Source organism: Erithacus rubecula (assembly GCF_903797595.1).
Source record: "Erithacus rubecula genome assembly, chromosome: 2".
In the NCBI taxonomy this organism is placed as follows: Eukaryota; Metazoa; Chordata; class Aves; order Passeriformes; family Muscicapidae; genus Erithacus; species Erithacus rubecula.
Window position 1 is genome coordinate 67,065,742 of NC_136685.1, and position 25,100 is coordinate 67,090,841.

At 39.9% G+C, this 25,100-nt stretch overlaps 1 protein-coding gene across 4 annotated transcripts; it reads right to left on the reverse strand.

Moving 5' to 3' along the window:
- Positions 1 to 2,724: 2,724 nt before the first annotated feature.
- On the reverse strand, positions 2,725 to 25,005 carry GGPS1 (geranylgeranyl diphosphate synthase 1). Of its 4 annotated transcripts, none has more exons than XM_079298481.1 (4): positions 24,812 to 25,005; positions 20,316 to 20,408; positions 11,472 to 11,542; positions 2,725 to 7,802 (listed from the first exon to the last, which is right to left on the reverse strand). In XM_079298481.1, exons 2-4 carry the CDS (start codon positions 20,380 to 20,382, stop codon positions 7,041 to 7,043), a joined length of 900 nt encoding a protein of 299 aa, XP_079154607.1. In that variant the 5' UTR covers positions 20,383 to 20,408; positions 24,812 to 25,005; the 3' UTR covers positions 2,725 to 7,040. The 4 variants fall into 4 exon arrangements, with proteins under 4 accessions (XP_079154607.1, XP_079154605.1, XP_079154606.1 ...); XM_079298479.1 differs by lacking the exon at positions 24,812 to 25,005 and adding an exon at positions 24,245 to 24,739; XM_079298480.1 differs by lacking the exon at positions 24,812 to 25,005 and adding an exon at positions 21,749 to 22,354.
- Between the last annotated feature and the right edge of the window lie 95 nt (positions 25,006 to 25,100).

Sequence of the window (25,100 nt, forward strand, 5' to 3'; positions counted from 1 at the left end):
AATGCCGCAGGGCGAGAAGCAGGCGCTTTGATTGGGTGAGCCGGGCTCGCGGGGCGGTGGCGGAGTGTCCTGCCCGTCCCCGGGAATTGCGCCTCTGGGAGTAGCCACAGACTTGCGGCGGGCTGTGAGGAGAGGGAAGATGCCGCGGGGAAGCGCTGCCGTGCTGTAAAGCAGCGCACGGTGGGTAAAGCGCTGCGGCGCCGGTGAGCCGACACCGAGCGAGAGAGGGCTCTGAGTGCGTAACTCAAGGATGGGGCGCTCTCCCTGAGCAGTAGAGCTCCCCCGGAGTATTCCCTCCACAGGGAAACTCCCAAACAGTTGGATTCCCCTGTACGCTGCTAACATTTGTTGCTGCACTTATTTCAACATTCAGTATTGGGGGAAAATAATCCTGTGGGGAATCCAGGGAAGACCTATAATAATTTCCAAAAAAAAAAAACCAAAACCAAAAACCCCAAACCAAAAAAACCCGAAGTGTCCACGGTGCGTAGATTAATAGCAAAAAATTAAAGACCTGATTGTGTTCTAGTACCAGTTGGTGAGGAACAGAAGTTGAGTAAGAGCTCTTCAGTTTGATAGAGATAGCTATGGCAAGATCTAATAGCTGTGGTTATAAAAATCAAAGTATCCTAATCGATGTTTTTCACATTTTAAAATCTTTTATGCTTCATAGTTCAATGTCTCACAACAGCTTAATGCAAACAATATCATCTGAATGTTAGCACCACCAAGACTGGAACAACCATGACAGTAAATAATCAAGCAGCTCTTTCAGTCCTATGGCACCATAACATTAAATCTCTGTTCTTTTGGCAGGCAGCATATTAGTACTCTCTCCTGAGTCCATGATACTACAGAAATCAGGTATGGGTATTCAATAACACTAGCACATTCCAATCAAAATAATCTGGATAATGTGTATATGCTTTAGCATGCAGATAGCTTGCATCTTCAAGAAACAGGTTTTGAAGGAGAATTTACTGTCTTGCATAAAGCAGCTGCTTCCCAAGGGGACAATCTAGCAAAGAACTCTGTACCTTTATTTCATGGTATACCTTTGCCATAGGTAATGTGTTATTTGAGGCCAGCTAATAGAATTGGGGGGAAAATAGATACGCTGGTCCTTCTTCCAGATGGTGGTGGTGCTGTCTCACCTGGGTTCCTAAGCCCCTCATCTCCCACAGAGGGCACTCTTGGAACAATCTGCTCCACTTTCAGGACAGTGGTGCAAGTGATAGCAGCAAGCTCTTTTGCTCTCCACTGTTCCTCTCCTCCATTGTTCCCAAGGTCAAAGCTGAAAGCATTCTCCACTTTGTGTACTGCCTGACAGGAAAGGCACTGAAAACAAGAAAATACTTTTTGTGATCTTTCTGATTTCAGTTTTGTCCCTAGTTTGATGGGCAGTCCAGCTGTTCTCAGAATCTACATGCATGCTGTCAAATTTATGTATTCAGTATTTCTAAAGACAGTCCCATTGCCAATGAAACAACCAGACTAATTTCACATTTTCACCTCATTACCTCAAATCAAAACTTCAGCATTTATGTAAAAATGGATTTAGCTTCCAAATTTATTGAACTTTCATGCTGGTTGGTATAAAAGGTAAGAGATAAGGTTTATAGCACAGTTTTTACATTTCCATGAATAGCAATGAGAATTCCTCTGTATGGCTTTTACTTTGACCTGTACATCTCATCCCATACCATCCCAAAAAGAAAGCAGAGTTAGCTACACATTCTTCAGTCAAGACCACAGAAAAACTGTTGGAGTTAGTTCTATACTTCATATAATAACTCTGCAATTACAGAAAATTCTACTTTTGAAGAACTTTGGGGTTTCTTTTTCCTTGCAAACCTTTCTTCCCCTCCAATCTGTTCACACATGCTTGGTTTTAATAACTTCAGTCAGTGAAATGTTATGCTTCTCTCAGCCAACAGAAGTTCTCTGTGCAATAACACAGATCACAAGAAAATAGGAGAGTTTTTAAGTATTTCAAAATACATAAACAAAATTCATGCATTTGCCATTTACAGACCTCAGTAATTATTGAGTGATTAAGTAGCTCACACTATGTGCTCTAGAAATAGCAACTGAAACATTATGAAAATGACCTACTATGCTCAAGAGATGGTGCAGCTGCTTAACTGTCAGCATGTAATTTGTATACCAATGAGTATAGCATTTTCCTGGAGTTCAAAAGCAGAAAACTATCTATGATTTCCCTTCACCTCAGCATTAGTCTTCTACACAAATTCATGTCAGTTTTTGCAGTGCTTTCCCTGAAAGTGTCACATTAGGCCTTCTTGGTGTATTCCCCATGGTTGTCTATGCTGTACTAAACAGAGATGATCAGTAAATACCTTTTCAGTAGGTTAATTGAGAACTCACTTGTTCCATAGGGTACACAGGTGAGGAACACTATCAGGGTTAATGTGGTTTAGCCTGCATCTTTATTAGGAAAAAAGCACAAAACTTCATGCTTGAAGTGAGTTAATGAATCATGGATTATTCCTAGCCACACCTCAACAAGGTGCCTCTGAAGTAATTTTAAAATTAGTGCTGCAGAAAAGGTTGAACACTGATGTTCAGCTGTGATAAAACTTATCCAGGAAGGATGCTGATGTGAGGTAGCAATCAACTCAAACAGGCACATGGCAGATTATGTTTCCCTGACTTCAAGTAAAGAAAAATTGTTAAGAGAAAAAAAATACAGTAATGAAACAATTTTCATCTGTTCCTTTAATCAAAATCTTTAGATATATGCAAGTTACATAAATAAGTACCAGAATAAATAATTTTTAACTTAAGTATCTCTCACAGTTTATTTGGAAAGCAAGAAGGGAAGCTCAGAGAAACTAACCACACACTTCAGCTTTTCCTAACAAAGTCAAGTAAATTCTGTAAAACAAGGTGAAATTACATGAGGCAGCCTCAGGAGGCAAAAATGAGTTTTCTTATTCTCTTGAATCCTTTCCCTGGCTTTTGTCCATCTGCCAGCTCTGACATTCACCAGGCTCTTGCTGAGTGGGATAATTCATTAACCTGGACAAAAATTAATTTTTCTCCCTCAGGGCTAGTGAGTTAAGTTCATTCATAAAAAGATCTAACAAGCATTACCACCAAAGCAAAATGGATCTTCAAAGCAAACAGGTAGGGCAAGGAAAGTAACTCAAGCTACATGAGACAAAAATAATTTATTATCATATAAAATATTACAGGATTTAACTTCCAGGAAAAAAAGATTCAGGAATTTCAAGGTTGCAAAAAATCCCGGATTACTTTTGTGACAGCAAATGATGAGCCAAGATTCAACATTTCAAAAGAAAACCCAGACTATTATGTTTGTCCAGGATCAAACTGAGTTTGATGGTATTATGTGTGCTTGGTATTAGCAGCAGAATAGAAATATAGCTGAAAGAAGAATTGCAGTAAAAGTACTGAGCAAATAATACAAAGAACATAGCAAATACCAAGCCTGAAATGTAAAATGATTAAGACAGGACAAAGAAGAGCAGCAGATGCATATACAGGTCTTGCACATGAATAAAAGCCTGGCCCAATTCAGTGATAAAGGCATATTAAAGTTCAAACCAATTTTATATGAGAAGTGCAAACCCCTTAACAAACCCCACGTTTTTATAGCTTGCTAGTATTTTAACACTAATTGAGGAAAACAGTCACTAATATAGGAAATTTCCATAGCACATGCAGCCAGATTAACAAAATTAACAAAAAAGTAGAAGCATAAACAAATGCTAGCAGTTTCTTTCTCATTAACATTTCTGTGTTGTATGTATCAGCCAGTTGTTGGTACAAAGTTGCTCTGAGTGGGTACCTGAATGGCCTGAGTTCAAAAGGAGAGTAGAAAGCTATCTCCTGAGGAAGGTCTTGATAGGATGCAATTTTCAATATAATTGATGGGGTAAACATAAGCCTATGAAAAAGACAGATGTCCCATCCAACGGCTGGCTACTCTAAGAGAGGTGACATCATTCATTTACATCCAAGCAAGCACACAATCAGAAAACAGACTGAGGTAGTGGGGAGTGCTCCAGACTGATGAGTGTTTGCATTTCTCACAATGTGAGCTGCAACTCCCAAGAAGTGCACTGACAACCTGATCAAAGTAGAACTTGTTGGCAATGGTAGGAAGATAAGGAGAATGATTCTGGCTCAAAGGGACTGACATTGAAACCAGCATCCCTTTTGTTTTCCCATGGGCATCTCCATTTGCAACTCAGACTGCCACTCTACAACCGTGTACATTTTAGGAAGATCAGGAAAAATCACTACTCCCTGTGTTGTGGGAGGCATAGCAACAGAGAGGGGCACTTAACCAATTCTGCAGTCACAAGAACTCCCATGCTGCTTTAAAGAAGTGTTTTTCCTAACATTGCTTAATATCAGGAGCCAGTATCAGTGATAACATTGGAGAATATTGATGAAAATACAAAGAGTGATCTTATGGCACTAAATATAAAATCTACTTTGACTAAGGGACATCATTACAACTTGCATTTAGTACTTAAAGTGCTCTACCAGCTTAACAGATGAAGGGAAAATCTCAGCCTCTTCTGACTCCTGAATACATCAAGAAAAGCTCTCAACAATCCTGTCTATCCTAACCAAAGTGAAGAGCAATAATGCTCTACTTGTGGGCCTTTTCAGATACACCTTCAGCATATGCTTTGAATACCAGCACCAAATGCCTTGAAGGCAGAAGAGTAAGACAGAATTGCATGGCCTCTTGTAAGCTGCTAAAAGAAAGCTGGACCAATTCTTCCCTTCTTACCCATTTGTGGTTTAAATGGTCTGCAACTGGAAAACATCCACATACCTACTCATAATGAAGGCACATGCTACGAGATACAGAATTAAAATAAATACTGGGGTGCATTGCCAGAATGAAACAAAGGAGTGATGACATAGCAGAAATCTCAGATGGTACAAAAGCTTTACACAAAAAGTAAGAAAAGCTACTTCACTATGAAAGTTTGATTACACAGAACTGTTTACATCCAGCTACAGAAGAGAAATCAAATGGCACTAAGTGCACTTTGCATTGTGTTGCAGTTACAATATCCTAACAGGCACAAGGATACATTTCACAGTAGACTAGGAGACTCTCATGACAACAATCTTTTCAGTGCTTTCTCCTATTCAACATTAACTGCAACAGTGCTTAGAAACTCCCAAGACATGGTACAAAATAAATGTAATTTGCTGCAGATAATATTTTCATATAACACATTAAAAATTTACAGGCTTACTAAGCACTGCAAGTTATGAAAAAGGAATTACAATTCTCTTTCATTAACATTAAAGACACCTTTCACCAACTTTAAGCTATTCAGTCCCAGTAACCAGGTCCAGTGAAAAGCCTATTATTCTGTGTCTAATCAGACAAAGATTTCTCCTCAGCATGCAGATAAAAGGGATAGGCTATCATCCCTAACCACATAATATTTCAGACTGAAAGGAGTCATCCTCAATTTTGTCATGTTTGATCACTTTCAGAAAGGTATTAAGGCTGCCCAGGGAAGGCATTACAGCAACCTCCTTCAGTTAGTTTTCTCAGGGGGCTGAGACCATAGCTCTCCCTGTTTTCCAGGTGCAGTAAATGAACACCTGCATAAAACTATCCTTTAGCCATCAGAAGACAACTACCTCTGTCCATTTCAGAGTATGCTTGAGCTAGCATCACAGCTTATAGCACCAGTCCTTTGATCCAAACTACTACCTTACTATTCCAAAGCAAAGCTTAATATACCTGTGAAAACTAAGGGAACTGAACCTGATTAAAGCCAGCCCAGGCAAGAAAAAAACCAAACATCTCTGCTTACATTTTATTAACGCTTTTCTATATATTTATATATATATTTATACTTATCTCAACCCCTAAATCTTGCTCTCAGGCCCAGTTCTATTTTGGTATGTCTATAATTTTAAAGCTCTATTTAAGCAATTAACAAAACTGAAGTGGTATTGTAGCTTGTAAAACAAGATACTGTAATTTGTTTTAACAAAAAAATTACAGCTCTTGTCTCTTTGGAGAGATACAGAACATGCCTCCAGACAGCAATTCAGAACAGGAATGAAATATGAATTATGAATAAAGTCTTGGAGAAGCCCCTAAATTATAATCAGAAATTAAAGAGACCTGCACCAGTTATGGTGTCCTAAAGTTACCTGGTGTGAATCCCTTTCCATTTCTAATAGCAGTTAATTATATTGCTATTTACAGTAACAAATATGAGGTCTAATGCATAGATTTAAGTTTCTGGCTACAGAATGTTTGATAATTTCAAAATCTAGAACCAGGTGAGCAAAATTACTCACTGCAAAGCTGGAATCAGCAGCAAATTTACACTTCACTGATGTGATAAAATCTTTTCTCTAAGGTACTTCAAAATCTTTATGAAGTCACAACTTTATACTGAGCCTATCTTATTTGCATGTGAAATAGTATCTTTCAAAATTCACATTCCCCTGAAAATATCCACAGAATCTGGATAGGATATTCACCTTAGGACATAGTAAACTGATCCACCTGATCTTCAGAAGTCAAACTTAGAAATATCACACAACAGTTTTATGTGCATTGTGGTTGCAAGTACTTTTTTTTAAAAAACACAAATTTTGGCTTACAAGAGCATTGTTTAAAACGCATAATAAACATGTCAACCTGATTTAATTTTACACAGAATTTCAACCAGAATCCTATCATAGACTGGTTAGGGGCATGAGTGTTTTAGGTGTGAAATAATGCCTGTGATTGTGCAGACTATTACATTTAGACTGAAAACTTGCTTATTTCTAGTACACCTGCTTTAACAAAACCAACTGAAAAGCAGTTACAGTTAAGACTTTAGAGATAATAAGGTATACATTTCAAAACTCAATGACAAGTTATTTTTAACTGTTATTTCCGTAACATGGCTACAAGAGAAACTTTTACATAAGACTGATTATCACACCTCTCCATCTGGTTATTTTCCCATTTTCAAAAGAGTTTTAATCCACACCCAGAAGTTGATTTTTTAATTTTCAGTTTCTCTGAACATTTTGCTCAGCTGTTGAACTAGTGCTACAAGCTCAGGGTTTCCCCCAAGCGATTCAATTTGTTTATAGGCTTCAGATTCAAGCTCTTTCAATGTATTCCGAGTGTATTCAAAGGAGCCAACATTTTCAAGGTAATGTACACAGTATTTTTTTATATCTATGTTCTCCGTCCTTTGACGTAAAATGTTTTGCACCTGAGTACTTTCAGGTCTTGACCAAATTGCATGAATGGTTGGGAATGAGAACTTGCCCTCAGTTAAGTCTTCACAAAAACTCTTGTTCTCACTATATTCTTTGGAGTGCAAGTTGGCATAGTCATCTCTTATTTGGAAGAAGAGACCAAGTGTGTTAAGAAGTGGCTTTAAGTCTTTTTTATAATTTGAGAATAGCTGCATGAGGCCTACAGCTAATCCAAAGAGACCACCTGTCTTTTGCAGTACCATTGCTTTATACTCAGCCTCTGTAGGACAGGTGTAAGTATCCCTCCAGTAAATATCCAAGCCTTGACCTTTATGGAGTTCCAGAAGTTGACGGGTAAAAACTTTAACAGCATCTGGATGATCAAGGGTTAAAACCTTCTCTAAGCCAAGAAAATAAACGTAATTAGCACAGTTGATTACAGATGGAATTCCATAGATACTGTGTGCCACTGGAAAGCCCCGTCGTAGCTTTGAGTTATCTTCAATATCATCCACAAGTAGGCTTGCATTGTGCAACATCTCTGTCACTTCAATGATAACCTATTACAAGAAGAGAAAATTGTTAGTCTGCCACTGTAATTTAACTGTGTGTTTTACAAGACTATATTTAAAATAGATGTTTTCAATAACTATATTCTCTATCACTGAGATTTCTCTTTAGAGAACTTGCCTTTACTGTTAGTAGATTTATGATTCTCTTCACCATCCAGTTTGCTGTAAGTCCTGGATCACATAGTCTTATGTTTATGTTTTCAGATTCAAAGTTAACTTACTCCCTGAAGTGCTTCCACTTGCATGCTCCTCTTCACAGTTCTAAAATAAGCCATTGTCTAGGAGTCATGGCATAACTGTTATTAGAAACATGACTAAGGGAAAATAAAATTAATGCAATGTTTTGAAACATTTAGATTTACAAACCTGGAATCTCCCCCAGTCAGTTCCTGAGAGTGTCAGGTACCATCCACTATCACATTTCTTTTGTGAACCGTGTTTTGATAAGTGGAGAGCTCATCTTTCTTTTCCCACACTCTGTGTGGTTATATTAAGTACTGAGCTCCTAAAGGACAGACTTTTCCCTCTGAAAAATCATTTGGAAAATTCTTGGCAGAAAGACAACAGCCAGAACTTCTTTTGAGAAGCTTCCTACACACTGCTTGTTAGTAGGCAGACCAATACCACACACCACCTGAGGCGTGCAATAAACCATTCCCAACATCAGGCTTGTAGCTGATTACATTTGAGAATGGAACCTTAACAACTCAACAGAAAAATGAAGATTCTTAACACAATACACTGCTTTTATTCCACAGCTGCCATGCAAGCAGCAGATATACTCAGCACCTGCTTAAATGGAAATAAATTTAAGCATGTAAAACTGCACACTGTATAAACTCACTGCAAAACACATCTGATTAAGATATGATTTTAAAGCTAATGAACCAATTACACTCGTTAGCTACAAACATTGCGTTCAGTCAACATTCATCAAAATTACTGTTAAAAAATACTAAGACCACTACAAAATGGCAGCAAATATCTAGTATGGTCCTATTTGGTGGGTGCTGTAGGACAAAATGAGGACTTTGCCTTAAGCATTTTCTTGAGCACCAAGCCACCTGGTGTTCAGTGAACATTGTCCCAAAGATTAAAACTCAAACCCCAGCAATTTAATCTCCCTTCAAGATATGATTGCAAGAACAACCTACTTAAACACTCATGAAATCAAAGGATAGAGTACTTACTGAAGGCAACTTAACATATCTGCTTGTTTGAATATACTTTTGGTCCATTACCTCGTTCTCAGAACTATCAGGAACATTTCCCTGAGTTCTGTGAATTCACTGGATAAGCCTGTTCTAGTATTTCTCTTGCTAACCTACCTGGTATCACTGTCAGTTTCATGACCTCTTGCAGCTTCCATACACAAGGTTTAAAGGAAACAGTGTTTCCTGACTGCTTCTATCAAATTTTCTTGTGAAATTAAGAGTGTCAAAAGTCCTTCAATGGTGAAGGAAAGGACTGAAAGAGTACAGATATCAGAAAAAGCTTATTTTAGAAGACATCAGGAAGTAGCCTGAGAAAATGAAAAGACTGGTCTCCATAATGGAAGCTGAAGACCCAGTACAGAGTGCTGTATTTTCTTACAGCCTACATCTATCTAATCAGTATCTGCTGCACTATCAGTCCAACACACAGGTTTCTTCCACCTCCTTATCTGCAATAGCTTTAAAATTTGCTTGACTCTTGCTAGGCCATTTCAGTGCCTTTTCAGAAAAAAGTTCACCTGACAGACACAGTGTTCTCTAATTCAACAAATTGAAGTGTCTCAGTGCAGCTCTAAATGGGAACTAGAAAGTCAGTAAGTGTTGGGAGAAGAGATCACCTGATTGGGGCACAGCAGCAGTTAACAGTAAAATAAACTGCCAAGGAACAGTAGCCTCAATTGTATCATCTAAATAAATTACACCAAGACATATAATCTAAGGTAAGAAAAAAGTCCCAGAATGGGTGCCAGAATACAGATTTTTAATAAAAGAAATACAAATACCTGGAAATTAATCAGGCTGTTAGACACAGAGGATATCTTATAAGGATTATGAGAGATGTCAAAGAGATGACCAGAGTTGGTCCTCCAGACTTTAACCATTTTCAGTTATTAAAATTAGTACAAAAAGGAGCAAAAGGTGTAATAATTGTATCACAATGAAGACTAAAAGATGACAGGGTCTTGTTTTCTCCTGCCATTACAAACAACTTTAGTAGTAAAGGAGTTACTAGAGCATTGGCTTTCTTCATAAAGATAATCAAAATGAGTGGTCCAAGTTTTCAATAGCAGTTATGTGATCCATCAGTTTAAAGTGACAGAACTGGTAACTTCTCTTCACACAGAGGGACTGCAGATCTAGTTTACCATAGCACTAAGCAAAAATGGATCATACTGTCATGGGTGCCCAGCAAAAGGACAGGAGGCAATAGTGAGATGGCAACATTAAAAAAACCATAGGTGAACAGGACAGAAAGGTTTGTTATAATGAAAGGGGCTCAGCATGAGAAGACAAGCCCTGGGAATCTGCACAAACCACATCACCAGATTTTCAAAACTCAAAAGGGCCCAGAAGCCTAAAGCTGCTACAGAGAAAGCTCTGCTTTAAGTACAGGGTTGTCCTAGATAACTTCCAGAAGATTCTTCCAATCTGAATTCTGATCTGTGATACCAGACAACCCTTACATACAATACACAAGTTGCTATTATATGTTTTATTTGGATGCTTGTCTGAGTACAAAGGGTAAGATGTGTCTAGCTAAATGACAGAATATATGTTGCTAGGCAGTTACACAGACAGTCTGAAAAATAGAAGAGATCCTAGATTATGAAATGCAGCCTCTTAAACCACTTAAATCACTTTGCTACTTGAGAGTTATGAAGTGTCACCCTTAAGCCACCCTAAGAACTACTCCTTCACAAACTGTAAAGATACTTCTGCCAACAATTAATGAAATTAACAAAAGACCAGCTGGGTGTCAAAAGCCACAACCAACTATATTTATTATAAATATATTATATTGCCTTGTACAGAAAATATTTTGCATACTCTGTATGCAGTTGAGCAAAACTACAGTCTAGCCTAAAAAAGAAAAAAAATGTTGTGATTTTTCAAATGAATATGAATACACAGCTATGCATCTTGCACACTTTGTCCAAGAGAAAAGGGAATGAGAATTCCTAGGTAACACTTCTCATTAGAAAGTAAGGTAGCCTATATGATACATCCCTCTCAGTTTTAGGTTTGTAGAGTTGACTTAATTGCTGTCTTCAATATTCATATATCAAAATCTCCAGATTTTATTTTCAAACACTGCATTTATCAAGTCTACAAGCTAACTGTCTAGCTTTTTTAAGTCTTTAAAAACTCAGTATTAATAACTGAGCTATGTTAAGCAGGTAACAATGATAGCTGCTTATCTACAACTTCAAGGGTTGAACACATCTGGAAAGAAGTAACTATTCTAGCAAGACATGGAAGTAATTTCTTTAGTGTTGCATCACAGTAAAAGCTCTGCACTGAAGCTGTTTCCATGAAAGTTCATGCTATATCTAGAAATTAGTGCATTTAAGATTTCTGATAATTTATGCTATGTAGAAGAATGATCTGTTACTAATGGTCTTGGAAGAAAGATAGCAACCTTTTAAAAGTAATTAGCCAGTACCTGTATTTTATCTTCCGGAACATTCAGCCAGTGATTAAAGGCCTGTGACAGTTTGGTTCTCACTTGCTTACCTACAATAAAAATATTATAGACAAGTATAAAAATAACAGAGTTCATTATTAGGCATAACAGTTTGTCTTAACTATAGCTGATTTGAGACCTGATTAAAAAACTGATCGGTGTGATGACATAAAAGTAGAAAATTTATCAGTGCATGGCTTGTTTGCTCATTGAATAAACATCAATTAGCAGCAGTTTCAGTTTTTAACACTTCACAGGACTATGTAAAGCACATATTTACAAGTTATTATATTTAGTTTTCACAATTTAATTAGTAAGGGATCCTGACCATGTTGGTAGCCTGTACAGATCAGCTAGTTTGCAAGGCATGTTAATTTTAAGATTAAAAAGTTTAAATTATGACTCATTAGTTGAAAGTATGGGTATTTGTAGGATATCTATTTCTCTCATTTTTAGGTCTTTCCCCTGTAGTATTATTCTTCACTTGCTACTGTAAATTTGCAAAACAGGAAAGCGACATTTCATATACTTACTAAATTACTCTAAACAAAAATCTGAACTTTCCAAGAATTCAGAGATTTATCTTATACCCAATCTACTTTGTTGGAGCCAAGCAGTCACCCTGTTTCATAGGAATGAAACGACCAAGTTTAGTGTTAAAACAAATTGTTCTGTTTAATCCAGATACTTTCTACACAACAGAGTGAATTTCCATAGAAGTTCACTTCATGCCTATACATTAGTGATGTCCACTTTCTTCAGTAATTTGCTAGTTTTCATGTACAAATTCAGCATCTAGTCACGTTCAATATGAAATCAAGTCATCCTGCATCCACACTGAGACAACTCTGCTCCGAACTTTGAGAATCTCAGCTATGTACAATACCTTGGAATAACTGCAAGACAGGTTTACAAAAACAGCTCTTACATATATAGTTCAAAGCATAAACAAGCATTTGGAAGAAGCTTTAAATAAACTTCAAAGCAGTGCAACATAGACACCCATAAAACCCATATTACTTGACTCAAGAAGTATACACAACTCATATTGACACAACTCAGATATTCTGCAATACTAGTCCTCACGTTGATAATTCCATCTTGCCCATAGCACTAAAGAAATGTCAACATTTGAATCTCTCCCTAAGGCTTCTCTGTGATTGTCTAACCAGCATATACAGAACAGAATAATAAGCATGAGTATATTCACTTGCAGTGATAGACCCTGGAGAAACTGAACTGAGAATTTTTCTCCATCTAATTAAGTCACCACCAGGTAAGCAACAGCTTTGTGGGTTGGGCTCTGTAGCAAGTGTGAAAACCTTCCTCCCAGGATCAGAGGTCTGCACTTTTTGTCCCAGTTCACAATGATTTCCACTGCTTCCTGTCACCACCATCTTCTGGTTTTCACTAGACAGGATTAACAAAATGGTCCTCTTTTTCCCCCCCAGGAGCTCTGTCCTCTGCTTCTGCCACATGTGAACAGGCATTCTTACCTGGACATACACTGCCATTGGCTTGTTTTCTCCATTTCTGTTGTCTGTGCTGTTTTAAACACTAACAGTTTTCTGCAGAAGGGAAGGATTGTTTTGTCTCTCCTTGAGAGTAACTGTTACAAATATCTGCCAAACTGTATGGCTAACCAGTTAAGGATTAACAAGTATTTCATCATGTTCACAAAGAAAACCGGTCAGAGATAATATTACATTAAAGAACTGTGCCTTATCTATAGCTGCTTATTCTCTTCTAAATTACATGGATACAGACAACACCTGCTTTTTTTTAAATACTAGTCAGCTAATTCTGTTTTTCTGAGTATGTTTCCTAGAAAATGCACTTAAAGAACGCTGGATGTTCAGCAACAAGCATTATTTCATTATAAGGAACTTGACTACTAGCACGCACTCTAAATGGATTATAGCATGCACAAAGGATTAAGCCACTTCAGTTCTTTAGTACAGATAGCATTTAAATTGTTAGACTTGTCTACCCTGACTAGCAAGGCTTCCTCTACACTGACTACCCAAGGAAAAAACACTACCTGTATAGTGAGACATTTATCTTTTCTGCATAGATGCAGATTTGCTTGTCTTCTGAAGGAACATTATTGCTACATAAATGCTATTTTATCCGATTCTGAAGTCAATCTTACCTGGTCTATGTAACAGTGCAGCAATTTATGCCACACAATTTATGCCTGCAGCCATACTGGGATGGTAAAAGACCAAACCCCTCCAATACTGGTTTCTAAGGCCTGGCTGTAGAAAACTCCATTCCTTGCCACGCCTGTCATCTCCCCAAAGTAGACAAGGCAACAATACAGGGACACTAGGACACAATTAAAAGAAGCATTGCCAGAATTTTCCAGTTTCTTCACTGTCACATTCTAAGTGGGCTATTATAAAATTGAACAATAGAGGCCAAACATCCAAAATTAGAAGCTCTACCTACTCTATAGGGCTATAATAATAGACATTAGTGCACCAAGCTTTTATCAAAGCTCTGCTAAATGCATTTGGTTTTATCTGCCTAAGATCCCAAATTATTACCCAAATCAAACAGCAACTATGGAATGCTTTTCTCCTTAGTAATGCTGGGTGGAGAAGGTGAGAAAAATAGTCAGAAACTCTTTCTACAGCTAAGAAGGTTAAAGCTTTATCCTCAAAACAAATATCAAGTTAGATTAAAGATGTTCTACTGAGGACATTTCCTTCTTCTCTTCAGATGAGATGCTTCTCAACTAAGGGGGAAAAAAAGAAGGGACAAAAATAAGCCAGCTTACTCCTTACAATACAGAGCTGTTCTTGTGACAGGGCACAGACCCAAAAACTACACACCTCCATTCTGGACAGGCTCCTGGCTAGTATTGCTTCACTCTTGCTGTATTAAAGTAGCTACAAATTATGCCCTTAAGGCAGCACCCCACTTACAGAGAGGGTATACAAAAGGGCTAGAAGAGCATGGGAAAGAGCAGAGGGACTATTAACCTAGCCCCCATTACAGCTAATTCAACTCATTACCCCAGCAGAGAACACAGCTTTTTGCTAGGTTAGCTTTCTGCCAGCTTTATGTACTGTGTCAGCTTATGCAGTGGATCTGCCACAATCAGTACAGGGTGAGCAGAAGATGCTGAGGATCAGGGGAAAGGGGCATTGCCCTTCTGGAGGAACAAAGCTCTTGCATTAACTCAGCTGTATCGTACACTTGCACATTTAGCTGCATCCTCTGATGGATTAAAACTAATAGATAAAGTCCCCAAGCACACCTCTCCAAGCAGCTACAAGAACACTACAAACAGCAGAGGTGAACTGCTTGAGGACAAGCAGAGAACAGGCACATACACTTTTAACTTTTAACCTGTGCAGTCATGTGTGCCTGATAAAGGTCACTGATAGAATTCTCTAGCATAACTCCCTCTGCTCAAAATAGGGTTAACTAGTCCAGGGTTGTGATCCTGGTTTTGCCTTGCTCCTTCTCACAATCCTGAATGCCACTATCCCATAGTCATTGCAACTAAGGTTGCTTCTAGTCATAATATTCTAAACAATTCTCCTTTGTTTTAAGTGGAAATCCAGCACTGTGCCTTCCTGTATTAGCTCCTTGATCACCTGTGTTAGCAAGAGGTCACCAATTCATCCCAGAAACCTCCTGGACTGACTGTGTCCTGCTTCTACCACACTGTGGAGTAACTGAAGTCCCTCATAAGAATCAGCACCTGTTAATATAAAGCATTTTGCAGTTGTCTGAAGGTCGCATCCTCTTCTTCCTACTTAGGGAGTCTGTAGCATGTGCCCACTACAATGTCTGCCCTCGAATCTTAACCATAAGCTCTCAACAGGCTCATCTGACAAAGACAGAACTCCATGCAATTCAACTGCTCTTTCATGCAAATTGCAATGCCCATTCTTTGCTACTCCAGATTGCCTTCCAAGGCTACCTACATATATCCATTGCAGCACTCTAGTTGTGTGTTTATACCACAATAAAATTGTTGCCATACAGTTGGGTAGCAAACTCTAACTCCTCCCTTTTACTCCCAATAATGTATGCATATGCATAAAGGTACTTCAGACAAGCATCCAATCCTGCAGTTCCCCAGAAAAAGCAAGAGCTTCCCCTATCAAGTTCTGTTCATACTTCCTTGTAGGAGTGCTGGGATGATTTGCCTTCAGATCTGATCTGTAGATTACTAAGAGTCATGCTCAAATCAGCCTATACACTTTGTTTGCAAGTTCACTAATTCCTTACTTGACTGTGTGTAGTCATCTGTTACTATCATTTCCACTTTTGTCCTGACTTGGATAGATGGATGCTATCTCCTCCTGCAGTCCTTGCTCTACAATGGAGCTCAAAGCCTGAAGAGTCAAAGCTGTGCTATCAGCATGAGCTGTGCAACTAACTAGCTGCTGACAGGCAGTATCTGTATACTTGTCCTGACAGTGAGAAGGGGGTTGAGGATTATAGAGAAGATCTACCTGGCTGTCTGTGCCCTCGGCCTTCATTCCAAAGGCCAGGTAGTCTTGCCTGATGAGCTTCAGGCACCCCCTTGCTATATCCATTAGTGTTCAAGTAGAAGAGCTGTAAGTTTAAGTATTTTAAAGGTGAAACACACCTTGGCAGTCCTTCCCTCACATCTCTATCAGGGGTATCCAGAAGCAGCAAACCTCCCTAACATAGAACCACATATGGAAGCCTCTATTCCCTGCAGGAGTCAGTCTCTCCACTATCTGCTCAGCCTCACCACTTGCTGCTGCCCCAGGTGCTGTTCTGATGCTTAGTTGTATAAAACCATACAATCATTTAGGTTATAAAAAGCCTAAAAAGAGCTTCCAGCCACGTGTCTTCTTTCAGTGCACTGAACCTATTTGGCAGTTGCATATCTGCCTAAGGAACAGAAATCTCTCTCCTGGTGTCAGACGCCACCAGCCTTTATCATTGCATGGACTATTTCTGTCCCCTGTCAATATACCTGGAGATTTCAGATTCTTGTATCTGCAGAGTCTTGTAATTTCTGTTATTTCTGATGCTGTGCAAGCCTGCTGATCCCCTTCCACTATTCCTTTGCTTGGTGATACAGGTTTTCCAAAACTACATATCTTTAGGAGCAGGGACATCACTTGTTCTGGATAGTGGGTGCCCCCAGGCATCCCTGCAACTCACAATCTAGAGAGGTGCCATCTCCCTCAGAAACCTGGCCCAAATGGAGATCTCTGATGTGCCAAATGTAGTTGTGCCAGCAGTAGGGATCTTGGCCCATGGGGCTGAACTCATTCACCAGGCTGATCAAGTTCAATCACCCAGCAGTAAATGCTGAACAACAAAGCCAGTCTTGACTGTTTAGCTTGCTAAACAAGACCAGGAAAGACAGCAGCCAAGACCAGCAGGATAAGAATGGGAAGATGCACAGTCATGAACGGGATCAGAATCTGCCCCTTTCAACAGCAAGCTATTAACCATATCAGTTTTATGACAATTGAAATTCCATATACTCCTTAGTGCTGCAAAAATCAGCTACTGCTGTTAACTCAGACTCTCAAAAATAAAAGATTCACCATGTGTGTGAACTAAGCCATTTAAGAGACACACCACAACAGACTATGAAACTCAGTCCTGCACTTTATGATACTAAGTGGCAGAATACTAGATTTAGCAGAACACTGCTAAAAACTAGTAGGGCAATGTTTCACTACAATGAAGTTACTGTTTCAGAACCTATGTTCTTCTCCCATGTAATAATTTCTGCTCAAGAAGGCATAAACATTAATTACCATACTAAACATTAATTACTACATTAGCACTTAAAATAGCACCACTAAAAAAAACCTCAGTGGTTTCTCTATCCTAGTGCTGTTTGAAGTCAAAGAAATAGACAAGGTTACTTTAAGTATCACTCCAAAACTGTTATTATTAAAAGTCTTATTTCAGCAAAGGGAAGCAGAGCAATCAATTTCTTCTACTGAGCAGTTAATCCTTAGCAATTATTAAAAAAAAAAAAAAAAAAAAATCTGTGTTCTTACACTATTGACAATATTAGCAGGCTTTTTGCCCTCCCTGCTACCAACCTTAATACAGTTATACAATCCCTTTTTATGCAAACAAGCTTTGATATCTATCAAAATTCATTCAACCATATGTTACTAAACTGCTTGGAGATTTTAACAAGTCTTGCAAGATAAGAACTGGACTACTGTAGAGCCATAGTGTACATATTTGACACTCAGCCAAGCTTTCGGCAAAGTCCCTCAGAGCTCAAACTGATCCAACAGAGAAACAGCTTCTTGTCCCTATTGTTGTGCCTGCTCACTAACAAGACAAGAGATTACCCAGGCAAGTTTTTAACAGGTTAGGTGATTGATACTACCTAATAATTTGATTAGCAAGCTGAGAACTGGCCCAAGTTAAGCAGCAGGAGAATACTGCCAGAAGCTAAGAGGATGGAACGAAACTGCCTTTTTCAACAAGAGCCTGCTAGATTAGCTCAGGCATCTAATTTGAGCTCCACTCTAGGTAGAAACAGCATCTATGAGCCCATTTTTTCCACCCTTACTGAGCACTGCTACTCATACTGACTCCAAGATTCACACATGTAACTGGCTCCTACTGATCTGTACTTGACATAGCTGACCTTAGGCAAAGCCAGTTTTTCAAACACAGGAAACACTGTTTATTTATGACTGTGAGCCCTCACTGCTTCACCTGTTACTCAGTACAAGCTTCCCACAGGTACACCATTTTCACCTGCTTAGTTTAAGGGAAGTTTTCTCTTTTGAATCACACCACCACTACTGCATACAGAACAGTGTATCTTGTCTCTCACCTTCCCCCAAAATATACACTAAATTAACAAGAAGTCAACATGGTAAAGTGGACTATCAGATTTATGATATTTTAGCAGGACAGGTTATAAAACACCTGTACTGCCAGCGAGTGCAGTGTTACATAAGCCACCAGTACACAGTTATTATAGTTGAACTCACAAAGTAAAGGAATTTAGCCACAGGAATCAAGGTGGGAAGGTTAAACATGTATTCTAGATGCATCATTTACAGTGAAAGGTAACTGAAGAGCTATTAGTCAAGCAATTTTGCTTGTAGAAGATTTTTTGGGCACAATTGGGTGTTGTATATTTCCCACCAGGAAGCTGAGCCTTTCTTCCTCGTATCTACGCCAGCATAAGTAAAAATAGCAGCTAAAGATGCAGAGGTGTTACAACATTCATTGGTTAATGAGATAATCTAATCAAATAAAAAGCAGACTTAAAGTGATGTTCAAGGAAAGCAAATTTCTTCAGGACCAGGGCTTAGAGAGCTCTCTGTAACATCACAGACTCATTCTCAAGGTAGTTCTCTAGAAAGACCACCACCCAGTTTACCACAGCCAAAAGGAATACCCATGAGGAAATGGGAAACAAGCCTTCTGGCATTAAAAAGGCATGCAACTGCCAAATTCTTTCCTTTTCTTAGTTTTCAACTCTGTGCTAACTGCCAAGTCAAATGAAATCACTAATGTTGGCAATAAAATCCTGGATATTTGTAGATGTTAATAATGAAATTCATTAAACACAGGTATAATGAATTAGGACACAGAGTACCCACCCTACTGATAAACAGCTCTTGCAGAAGATGTGCAAAAGCCACTTAGTACTGTGCCTATGATTTATAGTGCAACTTGTCTAGGCAGGTGGTCGTCTACCCTGGTCAGATATTTTTGATCAGAAATATTTCCTTCATATTTATCCAAATTTTGTAGCTTCTTTAACTCCTTCAGCATGCAATATAAGCTGGACAGAGGGCAACCAGGCAATTATGCAGTAGTCCCAACTACAAGGGTGGTCTGCTGCTATTTTTACAAAACTAGTCACTTTGATAGCCTGTATGGTCTTTCACTTTAGGTGTACAAATGAAAGTCACAGCAATCTGTTTAGTCAAAGAGGCTTCCAAGGGGCATATCCATACAGCAGTTTGCTTTCAAACTGCCTCCTGAATTCTACTATACTGTTCAAGACAGAAAAATTCATGTGGAATGTGTTGCTGGTGACCTCATACTACACAAGGACTGGTTGAACCTCTGACAGGTGAAGCAAGCCATGAATACAGACAGCTGAAACAGGCCAGAAGAGCACCTGTCTCTATACACACCAAGGAGAATAAATTACACTAGAGGAACAGGCTAATTACCAACCCCCCCCCCAAAAAAAAAACCAAGACCAAACAAAAAAACCCCAAAAAAACACCAAAGCAAAGCAAACCAAACAAAAAAACAAAAAACCACAAAAAAACCAAAAAAAACAAACCCAAAAAACAACAACAAAAAAAACCCAACCAAAAAAAACCCCAAAAAAACAGAACTCCCAAAGAACCCCATACCAAACAAAAACCCCTCAAATAACATCCCTCCCCCCTCAACCAAAACAAAAAAACCACCAAGTTCAGTACAGCAAGCAACCAAAGAAGACTTGTCAGCCCTGAGTTTAAAACCAGGATCAAGTCTTCAGTACTTGCTCTTACCAGTTTTTAAAAACAGCAAGTCAGTCTCTGGAGAACAGATGCAATATTACTTATGACAATTGCAATATTAATACAGCAATATTACTATAGACACAAGACCTATTGTACCAGTCTCACAAAAAAAACCAAAAAAAGAGTGGTTCCATAAGAGGATGAAAAGAACAAGTAAAAGTGAAACACTGAAAAGTGTTACTTTTAATTATTCTTAATTCCACAAACCAAGAATGGAAAAAGTTCTTGCCTTATATTTCCCAAGACACAAGATGCTGTAAAACAAATTTTGATATTTAAAAGAACACAGAACAAAGAAACTTGCCTGGTAGTTGAAGCAAATACTGGTATGGCTCTAGGATTTTTTTAGATGTTTCATCCATCCCATCCATTTCTTTATTTCCTAAGATGTAGTACACTGTTAAAGAAAGTGGTATTAACACTATTTAGATTTAAAAATATGTAAGTAAACAGTAGATGCATACAACTAAAATGTCAGCTGATTTACAGGTTAGGTACAAATATTCCAATTTTGTGCATGACACCTTCAGTATATGAAAGGTTTCTAGACGTCATTTACCAAGAAACCATTCACCATGTAACACACACTAAATACAGTTTTCTTTACTTATTCATGAAGTTTAAGCCAACTTCTAGACTTTGTTTACTTTTTAGTATGTAGAAGATTGCTTAGACGAAGTATTCAAAACTTTACCATTCACAACAATGAAGCTCCACTGCAAGTCTTTAAAGACACTCATACAAAACCCCACATGACTAATCTGATTAGACATCCCTAAATGCTTTCTCCATACATTAGACATTCCAAAAGTGTAAATGTGTAAGAGCAGAAGATACACCTCAGATCAAGGCAACCTAAAGAAGCAGAGTACTATCTTCAGTCTTTTGATATAATTCCTCAATCTTTTGCTGTAAGTCAAAATAGAAATGTACCATTTTCCTACTACTGTTCAAGCATACAGACAGCTCAACACACTTTCCCATACATGGTAAATGTAACAGACTCTTATGAATAATCTTTTAGGACCCAGGGCCTACAGAACTCAACAATTTTCTATTGATTAGCTTCAATTCACATACTTTTGGTCATCTCCATCTGCATTTTTTTCCAGACTGTTTCCTGTGATAGGATTTGCTATTCTTTCACCTCTAGCCTTCCTTGCTACACTGCAGATGCAGCAACTCAAAACAATTTGTGTCATGTAATTTTAAGACGGGAATTGCAGCAGTAGCATACTACTACATGTCTCATGCTACTTCAGCATCACTTCCCAGATACTTTGCTAGTGCCTGCAAAGGATTTATTTCTTTCCTCTTGGAGCAATTGAATAGCTATGTAAATTAATGTCACAATTTTGGCTAGAATAGAGCTAATTTTCTTCCTAGAAGCTGGTACAGTGCTGTGCTTCGGACTCTGTGTCAGAATACTGTTGATAACACACTAATGTCCTAAGTGAAGGAGTTTTTGGTTTCCCAAGCTCTGCCAGGGAGCAGGTGCACAAGAAGCTGGAAGAGCACAGCTCAATCAGGTCCTGTCTATTCCCATTCCCACGGTTCACACCCACAAGTATTTGTAGCAGTCTGTACTCGGGGGAGCTGATCTATGTTAATAATTTTCCAAGTTTAGGTTTAGATCAATTCCTTTATTTGCTTCACTGTGTGTTCATCAAATGTCTTGGCACTTCAGGGGCTATTTAACTAAATATAGCTGTCAACAAAATGCTCAAAAAGATTCACCTTTTGGGAAAGCTTTGCATAGTTTCTTGGCAGTGATGCTGTGATAAGAAGTACAGCCTTCCCATCCTATCCATGATGTGCCAGCACAACTAGCGGTCAGGCCACACACTAATGAAAATCAGATTTGACACCCTTGACTCCCTATTCTGTTGCCAGCTTGTTGTTGTAGCAGAAGTGCTTTCAACCAGCACTGCCACTGAGTCAGCTGTCAAACTGTACCCTCACATACAGAGAGTAAGTCTCAAAGGACTTCAGCGAGGAGGTAAAATCAAAGATTTTTAGAGTCTATCCCCAAATGTTTTAAGCAGAAAGAATCTGGTTGAGATAGATATAAGGATATACTATCAACCTAACAACTCCCCTGTGACTACTATTTGTCAAAAAGCTACACAGACTGTGATAGAATTGAAAGTGCACAGCTATTCAGCTAGGCTGAGGTGTTACGATTGGAAGTGCTCTCCTATAAAAGTTCTTGCTTAGAACTAAATGTTAAAACTCTTCCACTTCCCTCAGGGAATTCTACTCATCTGTAAGGCAGTGAGCCAATATTCAGAATCCCCACCTAACTTGAAATTCATTAGTATTGTACAGCATCAACCTAAATATTTGCATCTTTCTACACAAAGCTAATAGGAATTCACATGGAATACTGCTTATTAGAAGAAAATTAGTCACGTACTTCTGTCACAAGTGCAGAGATTCTTACTTTCTTCCTCCTTTTAATAAAAACAACGCAAAAAAGAAAAAAGATCTCATGAACTAAAATAATTTAAATCAATATAATTAAAATTACTACTATTCTACCATCAAATGAAGTTGTAGGTAAATCCCCACCAAGGAAAAAAAAAAGTCTGATTATTCATCAGAGAGCTACACATTTAACACACCCATTGGCACATAAACAATGAACAGAACTCCCCCCCAAACTTTATACAGAAAGGGACACTTGATAAACAAACATGTAAATGAAATTCTTTACAAAAGCCTCTAAACAAAAATACCATGATACCAGATGGGTAATATTACTGCTCTTTACACAAAATTATCACATAGGGCACACTTGGGAAATGCTTGCTATTAAGGGTTTGCTGCTGAGGTGACTGACTGATTTGTTCTGGAAGTTACACTATTGCACAGAGAAAGACTTCTCAGTGATTTCAAGTCACCATCTCCCAATAAAAAGTAAAAGCCAGCAATTAAGAAATAAATGAAAGAGAATGCAAAGCCTTCTGTTAGTGAAAGTGCAAGAATTGATGACACCTATGCTTATTCCTAAGATAAAAGCAATTAAGGTCATTTTACCTTGTGAACCAGCACATAAGCTTGCTGCATTTCAATCCAAATGCATCACAAAGTTAATTTTCCAGTTATATCTCAATATCTTCACACAGGCATAAAGAACAGGCACACACAACAGAAAGCCTACACAGCTGCCTTTTGGACTGCATCAAACCTTATCTCTGGTGACCTCTTTGAAAACACACATGACACTGGGATAAGATGGTGACGTGGGTCTCCACAAAGTGGAATTACTCTAACACTATACTTGAATCTGCGATCTAAGACTTTCCTAGAGAGGATGAAAGTTGATGATGATTAATTCTAGGTCAATTATCAAGAAAAAGTTTCCCTTTGGAACTCTGCAAAACAACTTCTCACGCTATCCTGTTCCATCTCACTCTGCAGAATCTTCTTCCCCTCCTCCCAAATAGGGGGAATGTAATAGTCTGAAATATAGGCTAAATATACAGATGGCATTTTAAAAAGTATCATCATATCAGGGGCTGCACTCATAGTGCAGTTACAGAGAAAATAAAAGACAACTACCAAAGAAGCAGTATAAAAGGAATCATTCATAAAGTTCTCAAATCAGCTCCACCACAGAACTTAGTACACTGAGACACTGGCTTAGTTGTAACCAACGGGGGAGGAAGAAGACCCAGATACAGGGAGCAGGGAGGAGCGAGAAGGAAAGTTTCAAAAGGAATACACAGAAAACATAGTGAATATATATCGTTTCAAACAGAGACTAACAGAAGACTTAATTCAAATGCAACTGGGACACTAGTCCACATTCCCATTCTAATTAGCAGAGTCGTTTTAATAATCCCTCCTAGGCTGACACCGAACAACATCTCGCATTCAAGCTGCGGGCAGGCAAACTTCCCACAGGTGGAAGGGCTGTCACAGACCACACATTTCCCCCGAAGATGCAGCTAAGTAAACAATAGCTTTCCATAGCCGCCACTCCAACACCAGCTCCACAACGGCATGAGCATACTGCTCCTGAGATCCTGGTTCCAATTTAAACGGGCTTTCCAGGACAAACTGAGCACGCTGCTCTCTGCAGAAGCCAGAGAACAATACCCGGGCCGCCCAAGTCCCCGCAGGCGGACGGGGAGGGTCTGGGAGCTGAGGGCTGACCCGAAGGCAGAAGATGAGTCGGCAAAACCCGCGACTGCAGCTGGAGCGCTGCGTTACGCGGTTAAAACTCACATTTCACAGAGAACACGAAGTTGCTGCCGCCCGGTCTGCAGCTGCCAAGCTCCCGCCCCAGCCAGACCGAGGGAAATAAGGTTCATTTTTTTCGGACTTCAACACGACAGGTGCTGCCTCCTCAGCTGCCTCCAGAACTCCAGGACGAGCGGGCCCAGCTCCTCAGCGCCATTTTAGGAGACCGAGAGTCGAGGACGCATCGCTCCCCCCACCCGCCGTCCACCCCCATTTTCTGATCGGCGCTGTCGGGCTCAGCCGCCAGGGAGGGCCGAGAAGCGCCGCCCGCCGCCAGCCCAGCGCAGCCCCGGCCCCGGAGCGCTCTGCCAGTCACTCCGCCCGCCCCGGCCACCGCCGGCACCGCCCAGCACTACCGGCGGCCCCCTTTTCCCCGGCCCCTTCCCGGGCAGCCTACAAGCCCCTCCTGGGCGGGGCGGGGCGGCCGCAGAACCCGCTCCCCGCAGCCGGGCTCGAACCGGCCCCTCCAAACGGGGCGCCCCCTCTATCTCCGCCGCCCGGAGCCAGTTCACCCCCCCAGCCACAACCAGATAGCAGGGCAGGCGACCTCACCTTGCCTCGCCGCCGTCTACTCTTCCGTCGGCAGTCGGAGCCGCGCCCCCGAGCAGCCGCCGCTCCGGGAGTGGCGGCGCTGGCGGCGGCAGAGCCCAGAGCGGGAGCGCCGCCCCCCTCCTTCCTTCCGCCCCGCCGGGCGCCACCTTCCCCTCCTGGGGGGAAAATGCGCCACCGAGCGCCCCCCGCGCACGCGCAGGCCCCGCCCCCTCGATTCGTTAACATTAGTCAGAGGGCCCCGCCCCCCGCGCGCGGTGCTCTCCGGGAATTGTAGTCTGCTGAGCCGCGC